The 18,529-nt window shown below is 39.0% G+C and overlaps 1 protein-coding gene across 1 annotated transcript; it reads right to left on the minus strand.

Moving 5' to 3' along the window:
- Positions 1–5,204: 5,204 nt before the first annotated feature.
- LOC117290994 (bolA-like protein 2) lies at positions 5,205–10,133 on the minus strand. The gene is made up of 3 exons (XM_033772592.1): positions 9,948–10,133; positions 7,337–7,431; positions 5,205–6,153 (listed from the first exon to the last, which is right to left on the minus strand). Exons 1-3 carry the CDS (start codon positions 10,011–10,013, stop codon positions 6,054–6,056), a joined length of 261 nt encoding a protein of 86 aa, XP_033628483.1. The 5' UTR covers positions 10,014–10,133; the 3' UTR covers positions 5,205–6,053.
- Positions 10,134–18,529: the final 8,396 nt, after the last annotated feature.

Here is an 18,529-nt window from a genome sequence, read left to right on the forward strand (position 1 = left end):
TAATAACTTAAGTCTGGTTTTCGATGTTTTGCCCATGGGACAAATGCAGAAAACTGAGACTAAATAGCCTGAAACTCCAAGAAATAGAAAATGGACAAAAAAAGCAAAAGACTCTTCACAAAGTCTATGCAAGGTATGTTCATAACTACATACCTCAGTGACAACATGGACAAGGGAAAGGCTACAATTATTCTCCACAGGGATGTAAAATATAAAATATCTATCTGGATTTTTTTTTTTTTTCATAAATTCTCTATAAAATAACATGTATTGAGCCAAGAACCCCATCGAGAGATGACAATACAATGAAAGAACATGTGTTAGAGGAAAACCCCCAGAGTCGTGTCAGTTCCATTAGGACTATGTACATACATGTACATTTGTACATGCCCTGTAAGTTGAACCCAACCTACTGCTTTTATAAACACACTCATCAGTCCCAGCAAACATGGCAAACAAATTCAGATACATTTCCCCCATTCTGCTTCACAGAAAGAACTCTCCCTTGACAGCAAAATTCCACACCAAATTGGGAAAGCTCAATAAAGTCTCACAATAATCACCCGACAAAGAAGAATCCTTCACATTCCAACCCCTCAAACAAAAAATAAAAACAAAAATCTGCAAAAGATCAAGAAATTACGTCCATCAACAATCCTCAAATTAAAACCCAACAGTAAATCATCGCCTTCAGGCCTTGGACATATCATACACACCTGAAAATCATCCTCAAGCAATCAAGCATCCTCACAATTAATAAAGATTATTAGATTATACGAGTCATCTAGGGGGTCTCCTAGATACAGCCGATTACATCTCTCGTGCATCAACCTTGCATATAATCAAACAAGAAGAATGTACCACTTTACGGTCCACAGATCTCATTAATTCCTAATGAAGTCATTTCTCTTTCAAGGAAGCTGTTAGTATGGGATGATTGAACACTGTGACCCCCCATACTTTTTTTTTCCCCGCTCATTTTTTTTTTTTTTGATAGCTTGGTATATGACGGAGAAGCTTAATTAATTTATATAGCACCTTTTTTGGTGCTGTGGTTTTGATCTGAGTGCATCATTGTTTAATTTGTTTAGCAGCAGGTGATGTAAATGTACAGTGTTGCTAATTTTATGCTGTACGATTTTTACGACAAAACTTTTCCACCAAATTCTTTATTGTGGTCAGTGCAGGCCTGTATGCTTCGTTTTTGAAAGGGCTAGGGGACCAAAGCATTTTCTCCTTTAGTTAAGGGCACCCTATGAGGAAATTGTCAATTTCTGCTGGAGGATTCCAAGGCATGGAGGCAATCGCCCTTGTTGCCTCTGTGTAGTATCAGTATCTGATAGATAATGTATCTTGGTGGAGAGAAGCAACTATGGTGAATAAGAAATAACTGGCAAATACATAAAAAAATCTTTCCATAGTTCTTGCTTGGGATCTTGCTTGATCTGCAATGAGGCAATGATCGGAAAGATGCAATGTTTTTTCTGGGTGGAGAGAAGCAGCTATGGTGTGAAAGAAATAACTGTCTAACACATAGACAAATTATTTTCCACCTCTTGTTTTGAATCAGTTTGATCTACAGTATGTCGCAGTGACTGTCTTTCCGAGTGGAGAGAAGCAACTACATGTATGAAGTGTAAGAAATGAATGCCCAATACATAAACCAAATCTGTTCACAGTTCTTGCTAGGGGTCAGTTTGATCTGCACAATTTTGCAGTGATCTGACAGATGCTTACGTATTTCTGGGTGGAGAGAACAACTGTATGGTGTATAAGAAAATATTGGCTAATAGTATACAAACAATCTTTCCAGTCCACAGTTCATGCTTGGGATCAGTTTGATCTGCAATGCATGGATGTGATCTACTTGTAATAGATGCCAATGTCTTTCCGGATGGAGAGAAGAAACTATGGTATAATAAAAATAACTGTCTAACACATAGACAAAGTAGTTTCCAGCTCTTGTTTGGAATCAGTTTGATCTGCAACAAGTGGCAGTGATCTGAATGCCAATGTTATTGTGGGTGGAGAGAAACAACTCTGGTAAAAAGAAGTAAATGTCCAAGAAATAGAACAAAAATCTTTCTATAGTTCTTGCTTGGGAGCAGTTTGGTCTGCAAGGTGAGGCAGTGTTCTGATATATGCCAATTGATGTATTTCTGGCTGAAGAGAAGCAACTATGGTAAAAAGAAGAAATTGTCCCAGACATAGAATAAGTCTGTCCAGCACTTTATTGTGATTAGTTTGATCTGCAATTCATGGCAGTGATCTGATTGATGCTACTGTCTCTCTGGGTGGAGAGAAGAAACTATGGTGTACAAGAAATTATTTGTGAAGACACAAGCTTAGAAACTTGCAGCCCAAGTTTCAACCCTTTAGTCTACAGTGGTTTGATAAATGCCATTGTCTTTATGGGCAGAGAGAAGCAACTATGGTGTGTAATGCAATGTGTGGCAGAGATCCAATATATGCCAATGTCTTTCCAGGTGGAGAGAAGCACACATTTTGTAAAAGAGGTATGGCTAACACCTAGACAAAGACTTTCTGAAGTCTTGATTGTGATCAGTTTGATCTGCAATAAGTGCCAGTGATCTGATAGATGCCAATGTCTTTCTGGGTGGAGAGAAGCAACTATGATCTAAAAGAAATAACTGGCCAACACATAAAAAAAAATCAACAGTTTTTGCTTCGGATTAGTTTGATCTGCAAATATAAGTGCCAGTGATCTGATAGATGCAAACTGTCATTCTGGGTGGAGAGAAGCAACTATGTTGTAAAATAATCAATTTTCCAAGACATGGAAAAAGACTTTCCCAGCTCTTGATAGGGATCAGTTTGATGTAGGTTGCGAGAAGCAACTACATGTACATGTAGGTGTACAGGAGCTAAATGTAAGTTGCAAAGACATAAAGCTTATAGAAACCTGCTGCCCAAGTTTGGACTATTTTGTTTGGTTTGGTTGATGCCTACGTGTACACTAAGTTTGGAGAGTGGCAGCTACAAGTACATGGATGTGTAAAACAGAAGTTTGCCCTGACATACAGCTTTCAAAACTGCCCCAGTTTGACCCAATCTTGTCTACTGTCATAACTTTTAAAGGCACTGGACACCTTTGGTAGTTGTCAAAGACTTGTCTTCTCATTTGGTGTATCTCAACATATGCAAAAGTAACAAATCTGTGAAATTAGTCAATTGACTCAAGTCATCGATGTTGCAAAACTTTAGGCCTAAAGTCTTTTAATACTTTGAGTAAATAATAGCCTTTTTTCTAAAAAACTACGCTACTTCAGGGGGAGCCATTTCTCACCATGTTTTATACTCTCAACAGCTCTCCATTGCTCAATACCAAGTAAGTTGTTATGCAAACAACTAATAATATTTAAAAATGCAAAGAAATAATAATAAATAATAACAATAATAATTTCAAATAATTATCAATAGTGTCAAGTTCCTTAAACGTCTTTGAAATAGTAAAGGGTGTCTTGACACACGTACAATGTAAGACCTTGCCTTCCTACAATTTGAGGGTAAATAATTTGTGCTTTTTAGTCAAAAAAGAAAAAAAAATGCAAAATTATAATTGTTCAATGATTTCTTTCAACACAAAACCCCTCCAGCTATAAAATGGCAAGGCCCTCGGGTAAACACCTCCTTATGAGGAGATTGCTGTGCGCGTCCCGCGTATTGTAAGCGTGATGTGGCACAACTGTAACGGCCATTGCTATCGCCCAATAGGAATGAAAAAAACTGTCTTATAAGCACAGGTGCAAGCTCGCATGTCACGCCCATGTTTCAATATTTTTGACTGGTCAATATCAAAAGTTTAAACACCCCCACATGACGCGCTCTCCACCAATAGGAATAGCGAAACTGTCTTAGGTATTTATGAATGTGTAACAACATCGCAACAGTAAAAAGGTGTTAGTTTGTGGTTTGGTTGAGCGTATAATTGAATGCATCATTTATGGAGAGGCATATAAATCAGTGTTGAGAAAGAGTGACCTTGAGAGGAGCCAACGTCGGACAACAAGGGTAAATAGTGACTAAGAACCCTTGGCATTGTCGGACACAAATCAACAAGAAAGAAAACCTCCAGTCAAAGAGTGGTGCTTTTTCTTTAAATATTAAACTTTATTTCATAACCTTGTATTGAATCAGAAAGCTAAATGTACCTAGGAGATTACCATGTTTTATCAAAAGAAACACAAAATCAATATTAAACATTACTTGCAGGTAAATAACGCCGAAGAGGACACTTATCTCTGCAACTGTATGGATCACAGTACTTGGTATTTTGAGACGCCAAAAAATATGCATTAAATTCATCTACAAAGTTTTAGAATTATACATTATATGGGACTTTGGGCATTGCATGTTGAGGTATCAATAAAAATAGGTTTGCGGTGACACCATGTGTGTATCTACCATGTCGAGCCCTGCCTACGATGACTAGAGCAAAAAAACACTCTAACCTAATATTTATAGAACTAGGTACAACAACAGGAATATCACTGGGTTTTTGTATACTTTCATTGAAGTGGTCAAATTTTCAGACAAATATCTCTGAAAGATGCAATTCATTGGTTTTAAGATAGTGTAATCATGATCATGGCTTTCAAGAAAAAATATATCTGCAAAAATATCTGGGGGGGGGGGGAAAAAGAAGCAAGTTCTTGTGGCCGATTCATTGAAATGTGGGTGCGAATCCAGGGGCGAATTTCTCGGCTCTACTTATCGCATAAAATGATTCTGGAGTAATTCTGAAAAGTGATTCTGAAATGGTGCCCCCCACCTCTCCTCCATTCTGTAAGCGAAATGATTTGCCTACCGGCTTTGTGAAACTGGAAGCTGCAATGCCTGCATTTTTTAACCAAACTAAAGCTAATCAACATCCTTCCAAATAACCCGAAAAATAGTTAAAGACACGGGACACTATCGGTAATTGTCAAAGACCAGTCTTCTCACTTGGTGTATCTCATGACGTATGCATTAAATAACAAACATGTGAAAATTTGAGCTCAATTGGTCATCGAAGTTGTGAGATTATAACAAAAGAAAAAACAAGCCTGTCACACGAGATGGAGCCTTCAGTTCGAGAACCCTACACGAAAATCTAATTCTGAGGTCTCAAAATCAAATCCTTGGAAAATTACTACCAATTCAAAGGGAGCTGTTTCTCACAATGATACTATCAACAGCTCCCCATTACTGGTTACCAAGTAAGGTTTTATGCTAATAATTATTTTGAGTAATTACCAATAGTGTCCACTGCCCTTAATGGCCTGCCGTTTGACCCACGAGTCTTTCTTGTTTTAGTTAATACATTAGGTGCTCACGATCACCATTTTCGGCTTACTGTGCAAGCGCCAAACAAGTCAGAAGGCCTACAATACCAGACAATAATATAAAATTATGCTTCAATTCTATTATACCCATATATGGACCACATGGGTTCTCCCTAGGATTGTTCAACCCTTTGTGATTTGGCTGGAAAGCATGCTGAATTGAAACAGCACTAGCTGTAAAAGCCAAGAATGTCCTAGTCCATGTAGTAGCGTGGAGTACACACCCACCCAATACAAAATTCCCTGCTATTCCCGTAAAATACTATTGATGTAAGCGTTGAATGTTATGCTTTAAATGTAAGAGCCGATTTGTAGTGCCATGAAATTTGGCCCTGGTCTTAGCAGACCTCAAAGTGGAAGACATACATGTATATCCGTGGTGCTAGGGGTGCTGTGGTTGTGGTGGAAGGGGATGATGATGATGAAGTGGAATGATATGAACATTTCTTGATGTCAAATCAAAATTGCAGTGCTTAGTTTGCAGTGCATTGAAAAATAAAACCCACCAAAACCTGCAGATCACCTGTTCAGATGTGAGTTAAAAAGTCCAGCACAGGAATTGGCAATCAGGCTGATGATCCATAGACATTTCCAGCCCAACAAACTTCCAACAGTCTCAGACGACTCTAGCACCGCATCACAGTCATGTCCAAATAATTGTTTCCTTTGCTCATTCATAACGAGAGGTTATTGACCTCGTTCTCGGTGTCATTTACTCTGTTGTTTCTCCCACTGCTCTGGCGTTAATGTCTTCATTGAGAATGCGTGGATGGTCTTCATTTCTTCTGCTATACAATCGTTTACCATTCTGCAGTTTCAAAAAAAGAAAAAACAACGCAAATTTTAAGAAGGGCGATTTTTGATTCCACTTTGTCAACCCCGCGCCCCCTTACAGGCTCAAATTTCCCACTGTACTGTATACCCATACGGAGCTCACAGAATCAAGACCTGAAAATACACAGAGGCCTTGGAGGCCATGGTCTCTGTTGCCCCTGGTCTTGGCCTTGGCGCTAAGCTTGGGCGCTATCCATTTATTTTATTCACGATATATCGCTGACAATATACGGCGATATTCGATACAATCGCGATTAATTAAATTTGGCATCATCAGTCTTCAAACTCCAAGTGAAAGTTGTAGAAGAGACAGTCATAGCATAAGAGAGGTGTTCTAATGACCTATTCTTCTGGTTTTACTCCAAACCAATGGGGTGCAAGATGTCTCAGCTAGGAAAAACATCGCGATATTGCGATACTTAATCGATATCGCGATATATCGCGACATATCACGATATATTGCGATATATCGCGATATATCGATATTTCGATTGAAACCAAATCGATCTGATATCGAAATCGTTTCCAAATTAGTATCGCGATATTCGATAATATCGTGGTATCGCCCAAGCTTACCTGGTGCCTCTTCAAAAGCTTCCCATTAACCATTGATTTAAGATTTTCCAATGGGTAAGCCATTTTGCAAATTGTAATTAGCCTTGCCCTTATCAGAAATCAAATTCAAAGCTTGTGCGTCCTGTGGAAAGCGACCCAACAAGCTACCAGTTTAAAAACACTGAGCATACCCACAAGTGACCAGGGCCCAATTTCATAAAGCTAAAAATTAGTACACACAAATTTCTGCTAAGAAAATTGCTTTGGCTATTAAGCAAGAAATGACTTAGGTACCAGTTTATGCGAATAAGGCTTCAAATGCCCAGCTCGATTTAAAGCAGAGCTTGTGAACTGGCACCAACAGATGGATTGCACCAAGTGTCATCGACTGTTTGATGAAATGTGCACGCGTGCAAGGCTTTCATCGGCTGAGAGTTGTTGCCACAACTGTACACGCATGCACTTTTCCATTGTTTATCATCAAATTTGGTGGTCAAAAGCTTAGAGCAATCCTTCATTCGCATCAGGGAATGGTACAATGAAGAATTGCATGTACTTCTGTTTGAAATTGCCCACACTGGCTCAAATGCTTCAACACTCACCTGTGTCTCTGTAGTAGTGGTTTACCAGTGAAGACATCTGATACGATGACAACATTGAACTTGGCTCCACACCCACTCGACTCATCAACCACCTCCTGCAAAAAAACAATAACAAGAATAAATATTGTCGTCTAGTTACTGAATCACAATTTCTTGATTTGTGCAGTTCATAACCAATGTTTGTATGAGAGAAATTGGTTGTTTGCCGAGTTCCCTTGATGGGAAGATCACTAAACAAACAAACAAACAAACAAATTAACCAAGTCAAACTCATTGGCTTTGGCTGTACAGTGATTCGAGTTGATTATTTCAAATTGAAGTGCACTAATATAGTAGTATGGGTACCATAGGCATATTATTGCACTTGATCCTAACATTTTGGAATTTAGGAGTTTGACTTTGAATAGTCAAACAGCCTTGAAACTGAAAACTGGACACTTGACCCTTTGGAACATACTTGACACTTGGGACAAGACACTTGACCCCAAAGACTTTACATTTTGACCCAAGGGAGAAAAGACATGGCACCGACTTGACCCTAGAGACCCAAAGACTTGACAAGTGACCTGACACTAAATATTTTGTACAAGCCCGCCTATCATTTTCGATTTTGTGAACAAAACAGCATCTTTGACATTTGGTGCTAAGAGACATGACACTTACTTGACCCAAGAGACTTGACACTTGACCCAAGAGACTTGGCACTTCCCCACCTTAATACTTGACATTTGATCCAAGGGGCTTACATGTATCCAGGTGACTCTTCATTCAAGAGACTTGAAACTAACTCAACCAAATGCACGTGAACCCAAGTGACTTGGCACTTGACCCCAAGAACTTGACATTTGACCCAAGGGGGCTTATAATGGAAACCAGTCATCTCGCGTTTTTCAATAAGTTAGGCCTAGGATCCCCTGTCTTTCCCCTTAGATGTCATGGAAACAATAGCAAAACAATGCGAGAATCGACCTGTACATGTACTAAATTTTGGAATTGGACCCAAAGGATCCGCAAAAAAAAAATTTTTTCAACAACGGAGTAACTTTTGTCCAAAATTGTGGTTTTTCAACAAGTTATCCTCAGCAAAAAATGTATAAAGTCTTTAAGGATTCCCTTTCTTGAATCAAGTTAAAAACAATAAAAAATTCCCTTTAGAAAATCATTGAAACAATAGGCAAAAATTCGTAGGAGGCGACTTTGTTAGGGGGTGATTTTTCGGGGGGCGACTGTGTAGGGGGGCTACTTTGTAGGGGGCGACATTGTGAGGGGGCGAGTTTGTACCCAGAGGGGGCAAGCTTGCTGGGGGGGCGACTTTTTAGGGGGCGACTTTTTAGGGGGCGACTTTGCCAGGGGGGCGAGATGACTGGCATTCCTTATAATTATGCAACTCTTGACTCAGCCACTTTACACTTGTAAGCAACCCAAGAGACTTGACACTTGACCCAAAAGACTTTACTCCTGACTGAGGAGCAAGTTGTCACTTGACTCAACCAACTTGACACTTGACGCAAGATAATCTATATTTTCCTGTAAGATTTGATACTTGACCCAAAAGCACATCTCAAGAGACTTTACATTACAATCTAGTGAACTGACATTGACCCAAGAGGCTTGCCTCCTGACACAGGAGTCTCTTACACTTGACCCAAGGGATCTGACACTTGACCTATGAGACATTTGACAAGCTAGGGGTAGGGTTATTTTGTTTCTGGTTAATAATGGAAATTTATAGCGCCCATCCAAAGAACGTTCCTTGTCGCTGAACAATTAAGCAAACTATTAAAATCCATACAGTTATAAATACCCTCAGAGAAAATATAGTAAAAAATGTAAATGAATGCAGCTGTTGTTCAATTGTGTATTTTAACACTATCTTTGTATAGCTTAAAGGCAGTGGACACAATTGGTAATTGTCAAAGACTAGCCTTCACAGCTGCTGTACCTCAACATATGCATAAAATAATAAACCTGTGAAAATTTGAGCTCAATCAGTCATCGAAGTTATGAGATAATAATGAAAGAAGAAAACACCCTTGTCAAACGAAGTTGTGTGCGTTTCGATGGTTGATTTCGAGACCTCAAGTTCTAAATCTGAGGTCTCGAAAACAAATTCATGGAAAATTACTTCTTTCTCGAAAACTATGGCACTTCAGAGGGAGCCGTTTCTCACAATGTTTTATACCATCAACCTCTCCCCATTACTTGTCACCAAGAAAGGTTTTATGCTAATAATTATTTTGAGTAATTACCAATAGTGTCCACTGCCTTTAAGCTAATTAATAAAACAGGCCACTTTTTAAAATGTCAAGTCATGCATGCCTGTGCTGTGTGGACTGAATGGATTGCGTTTGTCTGGCCATGGTCTGGCACTTTCATTACTCTTAACTGTATCAAAGATGGTATTAATAATTGATAACTAGCTAATTAAACACTCAGGTCGAATGTCAATTAAGTTTGTATGACTCAGCCTACAGAGCAAGGAACACGAATCGGCCTCAGTATGGTAAAAGTCATACTGCACTGACATTGTGCCTGAGAGTAGTGTAAATAAGTGTAGTAGTGTGTGCCATGTGCACATTAATCGTCACATGGGTATGCTATTTTAACTTACAATGTGTGAAGCTTGGAGATTTTCTTTCAGCTTACATGTCAACCCCTCTGCTGTAATAGCTGCCATGCCTTTCCTATCGTTTTTGTATAAATTGGTGTCAATTTGAAAGGTTTATTCTGCGTATTTCTAGACCCAGACCCTTCTTCTTTCTGCTGCTGCAGCCTGCAATGTTTTCGATAATAGTGAGGGCGCCCTCTCTTGTGGAAGTTTAGTTAGTGAAGATTTCCTCTCTTTTTTTGCGGGCAATGTTTCATCACTGTTGAAGTTCTGTTGAATTGAACAGAATCCCCTTGACATCACTATTCTTACAATTATGGAATTATCTTGTGCATGCAATGATGAGTGCACCCCTTTGATACTATACCATGCAATGCCTCACTAATCCAGTATTATAATTTTTATGGTGATGGGGGCCGCAGGGCCAATTAAGGTGTCCTGGGACATCAATAACATGGTACAGATGCAGCAGGTGTTCGGGCGCCTTGCTCTCACCGTGCCTGCATCCTGCTGCTGAATACGGGATGGGGTGTAAGATGAAGAGGAGGTAGTGACAGCTGGAAAGGTGGACTCTGAAATCCCACGAAGCTTCCGGAATACGAATATCATTAGAATTTATAATTGGCCACAGTGCAGAATTTCATGAAGCCTGCATGCAAGCACAAACTTGCTTGCTTAGCACAGAATTGCTCAGCAGAAATAGGTTATCCAGCCCAAATTTCATTAAGTTTGCATCGCTGTGGCTGTACTGCCTGACTGGCTCATTTTTGCTTAGAAATTTTTTTCACTGCAGTTTACTTTCTGCTTGAAATTTGGCCCAGACACAAAGTGTAAACGGTTGTAGGCCTAACGGAGAAGAATAGTGGACAACTGTTTACTAGCAACATTTTGCTTTAAAAAAAAGGGAGAGAAGAAGATGGCAAGGGTATATGTGGGGGGGGGGGGGGTGGCATGGGGCAACCCAAAGCGAGACAGCTATAGGGGGTAGAGCATCAGTAGTGTAAATTTAGCTGACACGTGCCCCCCTTTCTGCAGAATGTCTGCCACAATACTACACAGCCTGATAATAATGTAAAATTTTAATATTGAGGCCTACAGGTTCACTACAGATTAATAGTAGAAGAAGATCTGAGAAAGATGTGCTGTCTTTATCCATAATTCAAAAATAAAATCGTTTAAGCTACAATCTCTCTAAAATTAAAGACCAGGAATAGTGAGCAGGAATTCTAGGCCCTGTGTGGCTCTTTTGTAAACGTAACAAAGGATGTCAAAGGGTATGCTGTAAAAACAAAATATCCGTGAAATTTACGGCACTTTACCTGGCACCCTAGCTGCCAGGTAAAGTGCCGTAAATTGTACAGTGAAAGTTTTGTAAAATTGTGCCGTAAAGGAATAGTTTGCAAAACTTCTACCGTGTCTTGTACAGCTTTACCTGGCACCCTAGCTGCCAGGTAAAGTACCGTGTTTTTTTATATATATATATATATATATATTTTTTTTTTTTGTTACAGTGTATAGGCCTACCATGGTCAACTGCTTACTTATAAAACAATTGTATATATGGGAATCGTAACAACCTTACGACGAATGACCACTATAGGTGAATGGTACAGAGTCCTCAGCAACAGTGGGATTTTTATAAACATATTGACTGAGTTTCCAGCAACACTCAGGCGAAACAACACTGTCCTCAACTACCAGTACGCCATGAAGACATTAACCTTGTTTATATTGACCATATGGAAGTTGTTATGGATTTATTGGCTTTTGAGGACACACGGTTTGAATGTGTAATTCCTTTTAAATCGGATTGTGAATTATTTAGCAATAAAATTAGCATTCGTAATTATTTATTTGCTATATACCCCTCAGGAGAAACCGAAGAGGCGATTTTTAGGTTCAGCGAACTTTTGAAGGGAGGGGCGGGGACGAGACATTTTGATCGACAACACTAATATTCAACACAAATTGTAAACATAATAATTTATTTCGAGGACAAAGGCTCGTTTAAAGCCATTGGACAGAAAAAAAAAAGTTCACAGATTTACAAATAACTTACAGGGTTTACAGAAGGTAGTGGTGAAATTCTTCTATTGAAATATTATTCCATGAAATGCTTTACTTTTTGAGAAAACGGTAAAACAATATCAATTCTCGTTAACGAGAATTACGGATTTATTTTAAACACATGTCATGACACGGCGAAACGCGCGGATACAAGGGTGGGTTTTCCCGTTATTTTCTCCCGACTCCGATGACCGATTAAGCCCAAATTTTCACAGGTTAGTTTCTTGATATAGAAGTTGTGATACACGAAGTGTGGGCCTTGGACAATACTGTTTACCGAAAGGGTCCAATGGCACCTTTGGTAATTGTCAAAAACCAGTCTTCTCACTTGGTGTATCCCAACATATACATCAAAATAACAAACCTGTGAAAATTTGGAGTCAACTGGTTGTCGAAGCTGCGAGAGAATAATGTAAGAAAATACACCCTTTCACACACAAAGTTGTGTGCTTTCAGATGCCTTAAATTCGAGACCTCAGCTGAGGTATCTTATTCAGTTCAATTATTTAAGTGAGAAATTTACTTCTTTCTCTAAAAAAAAATACGTCACTTCAGAAGGAGCTGTTTCCCATAATGTTTTATACTATCCATTGCTCGTTACCAATTATGCTACTACATCTATGTTGAGTAATTACCAATAGTGTCAAGTGCCTTTAATATAAAAAGTCCGGCAGTAAAATGATTGATCCATGTTCAGTAGACCTTGTATTATATAAACCTAATCTGCATGATGACACCTTGTGAACTTTGGATCCACCTTTCCCCTTGTTAGTCTTATATTTTTTGGTGAGCACCTTTGTGATGAAGCACCCTGTCTGCAATCCAAGGAAGTTCGGTGGCCATTTTTTTTCCTAATTACAAGTTACGATAAACTCATTTATTTCAAGGACAAAAACTCGTTTGTCTGCATCCACCCTGCTCCCACTTGTGTGTGTTTTGTGTGTGCATCAACACATTCAGACTCGTGGCCATTTTCTACTAAGGATTTTTGCTAAACCTCGATTTAGGTTCAGGCCTCGTCTCCAGGCTTCATTTCAGTACTGTGCAAAATGTACACTGCCTCGAGAACCCCAAACCCGGAGCTGGAGCCAAACGCCGAGATTTTGAAAAGGCACCATAAAAGAGTATTGTAATGTAAATGTAATGTAAAATTAATGAGACATTTCACGTTGCAGAGGCACATAAATCCACTGCATCCAACCAGCCCAAGTCTTTATACGCACTTTGCGCATTTTGTTAAATCTTGCACCTTCGCACCCAATATCTTTGATTACCGTATTTTCCCTACAGACTCCTACAGTTTCCTGAATGTGTATTAATTCCTACGAATTGTCGTACCATGGAGGTCTAATTTTCTTCCTCCATGGTCTTTACCTTGCCAGGCCGAGGTCATTGAACGCAATAGGTGCACGGAAGATGAGCCGAGTTTGTCAGTTGATATGTAACTAAACTACCTGGAAATTGCTCTGGCCACTTGGGGGTTTTCACTTCCATCTGTTGAAGGGGCAAACATCTCTTTCAGTATGGGGTATTATTTATTAGGAGATATATCATTCCATAGTTAGCAAAAACATCGGTCAGTTTCCCCAAGTGTTTGTGCCTATTTTGTTATGGAGATTATAGATCTATGCAAAGTTCGGATTTGAAATAATCCCCCTGGGGCTGTGGGATTATGTTGAGTATCGAATATCCAGTTTTAAAGGCACTGGACACTTTTGGTAATCACTCAAAATAATTGTTAGCATACAGACTTACTTGGTAACGAGCAATGGAGAGCTGTTGATAGTAAAAAAAAAAAATAATAATAAAAATATTGTGAGAAACGGCTCCCTCTGAACATGCTCTGCAAACGTAATTTTTGAGAAAATTTAGTAAGATGTTTGTCATGAAGCATTTTGTAAGGCATCTGAAAATAGACACATTATTTTGTGCATGCAACAAGGGTGTTTTTTCCTGTTCAATATTTTCTTTGCAACTTCGATGGCCAATAGAGTCAACATTTACAGTGCCATTTTATTGAGTTATTTCTACACAATTTTGTATGAATCTCCACCAATCTCAACAAAAATTTGATCGAACGCAAAGCTCGCTGTTGAAATTGTTTTAAAGACCAGCTTGAACGAAAACGGCAACAAGTAATCTTTGCTGAAATTCATTTTAGAAGGTGTTCAATCAATAAAGTAAAACAAAACAATCACTTTGAGTACCCTACTCCGGTGCTTTTCAACAAAGTTTGCAAAAATTCCTTTTTACATCACCACTAAATGTTACGTCATTCGAGGGAACTCCGTCCACTTTGTTGCAACATTGAAAAACGAAGCAACCTCCCACAAATTACGTCAAAGTATTGTCATTTTGATGCACGCCGTCAACGGCAGAAGTGTGGTAATTTTTTCAGAACCGTGAGGTAAGGGCCTATTTTCTTTGTGATCGATGATAAAAAGCGTTTCCGAAGTGTAAAAATATCAAGAATTCATTTTAACATGATTAACAACCCATTTTTCTTTCACATCGATGTTTCCATAAGAACACAATTCCATTATTAACCCCTTAACATTTTAGGCATATCTGTTGCTCATATTGGTGCCTTTGATACAAAAATTGTGTGGATGTGCACTTTAACCATGGATGAATAACTCCATGCTTTAAAGGCAGTGGACACCATTGGTAATTACTCAAAATAATTATTAGCATAAAACCTGACTTTGTAACGAGTAATGGGGAGAGGTTGATAGTATAAAACATTGTGAGAAACGGCTCCCTCTGAAGTGCCATAGTTTTCCAGAAAGAAGTAATTTTCCACGAATTTTATTTCGAGACCTCAGATTTAGAATTTGCGGTCTCGAAATCAACCATCTAAGCGCACACAACTTTTTTTTCCTTCATTATTTTCTCGCAACTTCGACGACCGATTGAGCTCAAATTTTCACAGGTTTGTTATTTTATGAATATGTTGAGATACACCAAGTGATAAGACTGGTCTTTGGCAATAACCAATAGTGTCCACTGTCTTTAACAAACTGTCCATAACGGAAGGAAGATGCTACCATTCTCGGTGCGGATGGCTTTTTAAGTTATGCTGATTGCCTGCTCGGCCAGTCTATCACAATAATCCCAATCCGTGATAATCTCTATTTAACTGGATTGGCACTTAAATTGATAATACGTGGGGTGCGGGTTAGTATTATAAAGTGCCGTGGGCATTCTAGACCCCCTTAGAACACGCAGACAGAGACGGGTACGAGAAGAGCGCAGCGGCCCTTGAGCACGGAGAACCTTTTATTGGATTTGCCTCTATTTCTAGAAAATTGTATCTCAAATGTGGTGTGGAGACAGCTTGTCTGTAGAAAAAAAACTGCGTGTGGGTAACGAGAGGAAAAACTAGCATTTTGTTAAAGGCACTGGAAACTATTGGTAACTACTCAAAATAATTGTTAGCATAAAAGCTTAATAATGAGCAAAGGAGAGCTGTTGGTAATACAACACAATTTTATGAAAAACGTATCCCTCTGAAGTAATTTCTCACTCATATTGAATTAAGATATTTCAGACCTAGCCTGAAGCCTTTTTTACGCTTCTGAAGGCACACAAATTTGTGCAACATGGGTGTCCTTTCATTATTTTCTTACGACTATGCGATGACCAGTTGAGCCCAAATTTTCTCAAGTCTGTTATTTTATGCATATGTTGGGATACACCAAGTGAGAACACTGTAGTCTTTGACCCGGGTGTTCAGTGCATGCCTTTAAGGAACAACGAAAGAGATACGTGCGGACTGACTGATGACCACTTCCATTTCACCAACTCACATGAAATGTAAAATGACAGTTTCTTTTATAATGAGTTTTATGTAATATGGGTAATGTGGGACTAGACATGTCTAGTGTTTCGCATTATTGTACATTGATGCCGGCCTAACCGTGGGTACACGCGATTGTAAACTCCGGTTAAGCAAAAACTTGTCCGATCTTACCCGGATTCCGGGTCTTGTAGAACCAGACGGATTTCTGGGTCAGTGTGGCCCGGAATATGGGTCAAAACATCCAGAAGTTGGTAAACTGACGAAAATAAGATGAAGTTAAAGTTCCATTTTTAAACAAGTTTCCGTGTCAGCCTGATCCAGAGATTTTGAATTATGGCTTCCTAATCCTCTCTGCATGCAAATCATAACAGTAAGCCGTAGCCAATAACGTCAGTGATAGCCATGTCACTTACACCCTTAATTCAAAATGTCAACACCTCCACAAGACGACCCCAAATCCTTTCATATAATTATATTTTTTGCAAAGACCTTACAATAACACACAACAGTGTACAAAAACCGATCGTCCATCTCAACACATGCATAAGAAGTTTTTAGGTCCATGCCGATAGTTTTTTTTTTCTCTCCACGCAGCTATAGCAGAACCCTAATCTCGTTATGCGCTGTAATCCATTTCTGAGTCGATAAGTCTCGAGACATTTCACAAGCCAAAGTTCAAACTGATTTCGACGGTGAGAAAGATACTATAATTGGACGGATCAGGAGCAAATTATTAACGAATTTATTCAATAGTATAACGGCCCCGACATATTGAGTACGTACGTTTCGTCTTCTTGACATTTTTCACCTCTTCACCCTAACCGTACAGTTTCCATCTTACCTCACGTCCATACTTAATTCACAGCGAATAAACCGTTATTATCTTTTCATTTATCCAACCCAGTATATAGATAGTTTCCATCTGAAAGCCACTGGACACCTTTGATAAAATATCAAAGACCATTCTTCTCACTTGGTGTATATCAACATTATGCATGAAATGATAAACCTTTAAAAATTTGAACTCATTGGTCATCGATCTTGTCAGTGGATATGGAAGAAAAAACACCAATGGTGCACAACTTCTGTGCCTTCAGATGCTTGAATTCGAGACCTCAGCTGATGTATCAAATTCAATAAAACATTTTAGTGAGAAATTACCTCTTTGTTACTTCAGAGGAAGCCGTTTCTCACAATGTTTTGTACTATCAACAACTCTCCATTGATTTTACAAAGTAAGTTTTGATGCTAACAATTATTTTGAGTAGTTACCAATAGTGTCCACTGCCTTTAACACTCCAAACTGAGAATCAGGCGTTTTCTGCAAACTGTGCTCATTATTCTCCTCATTTGTGATGTACTATGAGAGGGAAAATTTGAAAAGCTACAGATTTATCGTACCGTATCTTGTTTCACAAGAAGCAAGCCAACCCAAAGCAGCAAAAATGTTAACCACTACCAGTTTCATACCTTGTCTTGATTCAAAGAGAGTATGTCAAACAGAAATGTAGTGATGTGTTTTATTGAAAACAAAATAAACAACAAGTACTCATGTTGTCAAAAAATGGTTAATGTACTTTGAGAGGATAACCAAACTTGAGGCTGCGTTTAATCATTAAAAAGAAGCAAGCCAACCTGAAGCAGGGAAATGTTAACCACTACCAATATCGTACCTTGATATCTTGATTCAAGGTCATTGAATCAAGATAAGGTACGAAATTTTAACTAGAAACGCACAACTGTTTTTTAGTTCTTTTAGTTCAAAGAAAACAAACCTGTATTCATTTTGTCAACAATTTGTAATGTAACTTTGAAATAAATATCTTAAGATTTGTTGTATCTTATCTTGATTCAAAGAGAGTCTGCTAACCACACCACCCCTATACGCACTTGTCAACACACACCGTTGCTACACACTTTATCTTTAAGAAATACGGAGTCAATTAGAGGTCCTCAACCATCTTCGCTTGACCGTTCAATCGATCAAGTTTCCCCCGGAGACTCACCCCTCACGGGACGCGTCAACACCAGGCATAAGATTAGTTTTTCTTTTCCCGCCTAATAAATATGCCCGGTAGCCATTAGCCGATCGATCCGGCCACCTTTTTGTACACAAGCGAATGCTGTATGTTGTTTCACTGTGGTTGTGATCGGCCCTTAAATGTAGCCCCGCTCACTGACCAATGGGCACATGGTATCGCCGTGTGACGCATGTTTGTCTGTTTGCTTGTTTGTCTGTCCGTAGTCTTCCCCACTGCAGTATAGGTGGGGAGCTAATTAGGGTATTACAACAACGGGGAGATAATGGTATCGCCATGTGACACATTTGTTTGTTTGCCTTTTTGTTAAGAATGATCTTCCCCACTGCACAGGGGAAGTACATTTTAAAGACCTGCTTGAACGAAAATGTCAAGTCGTGAACTTTGCTGAATTCCATTTAAAATGTTTTCAATGAATAAGGAAATCGAGTCATATGATTATAAATAGATTTTGATTGTGTAAAAAAACAATCATTTTGAATACCCTTATCCAGTGCTTTTCGGAGAGATTTGCGAAAAGCCCCGTTACGTTATCACTCTTAAAACGTCATAGTTGGGAGCTCCAATTTGTAAAGCCGCTTTGTTGCAGCGTGGAGGTATAACAAAGCAAACTCCCACAAATGACGTCAGCGGCATTGTCCTTTGGCGCGCGCTCTCAACGGCAGAAGTGTTTTTAG

This window comes from Asterias rubens, chromosome 5 (assembly GCF_902459465.1).
Source record: "Asterias rubens chromosome 5, eAstRub1.3, whole genome shotgun sequence".
NCBI lineage: Eukaryota > Metazoa > Echinodermata > Asteroidea > Forcipulatida > Asteriidae > Asterias > Asterias rubens.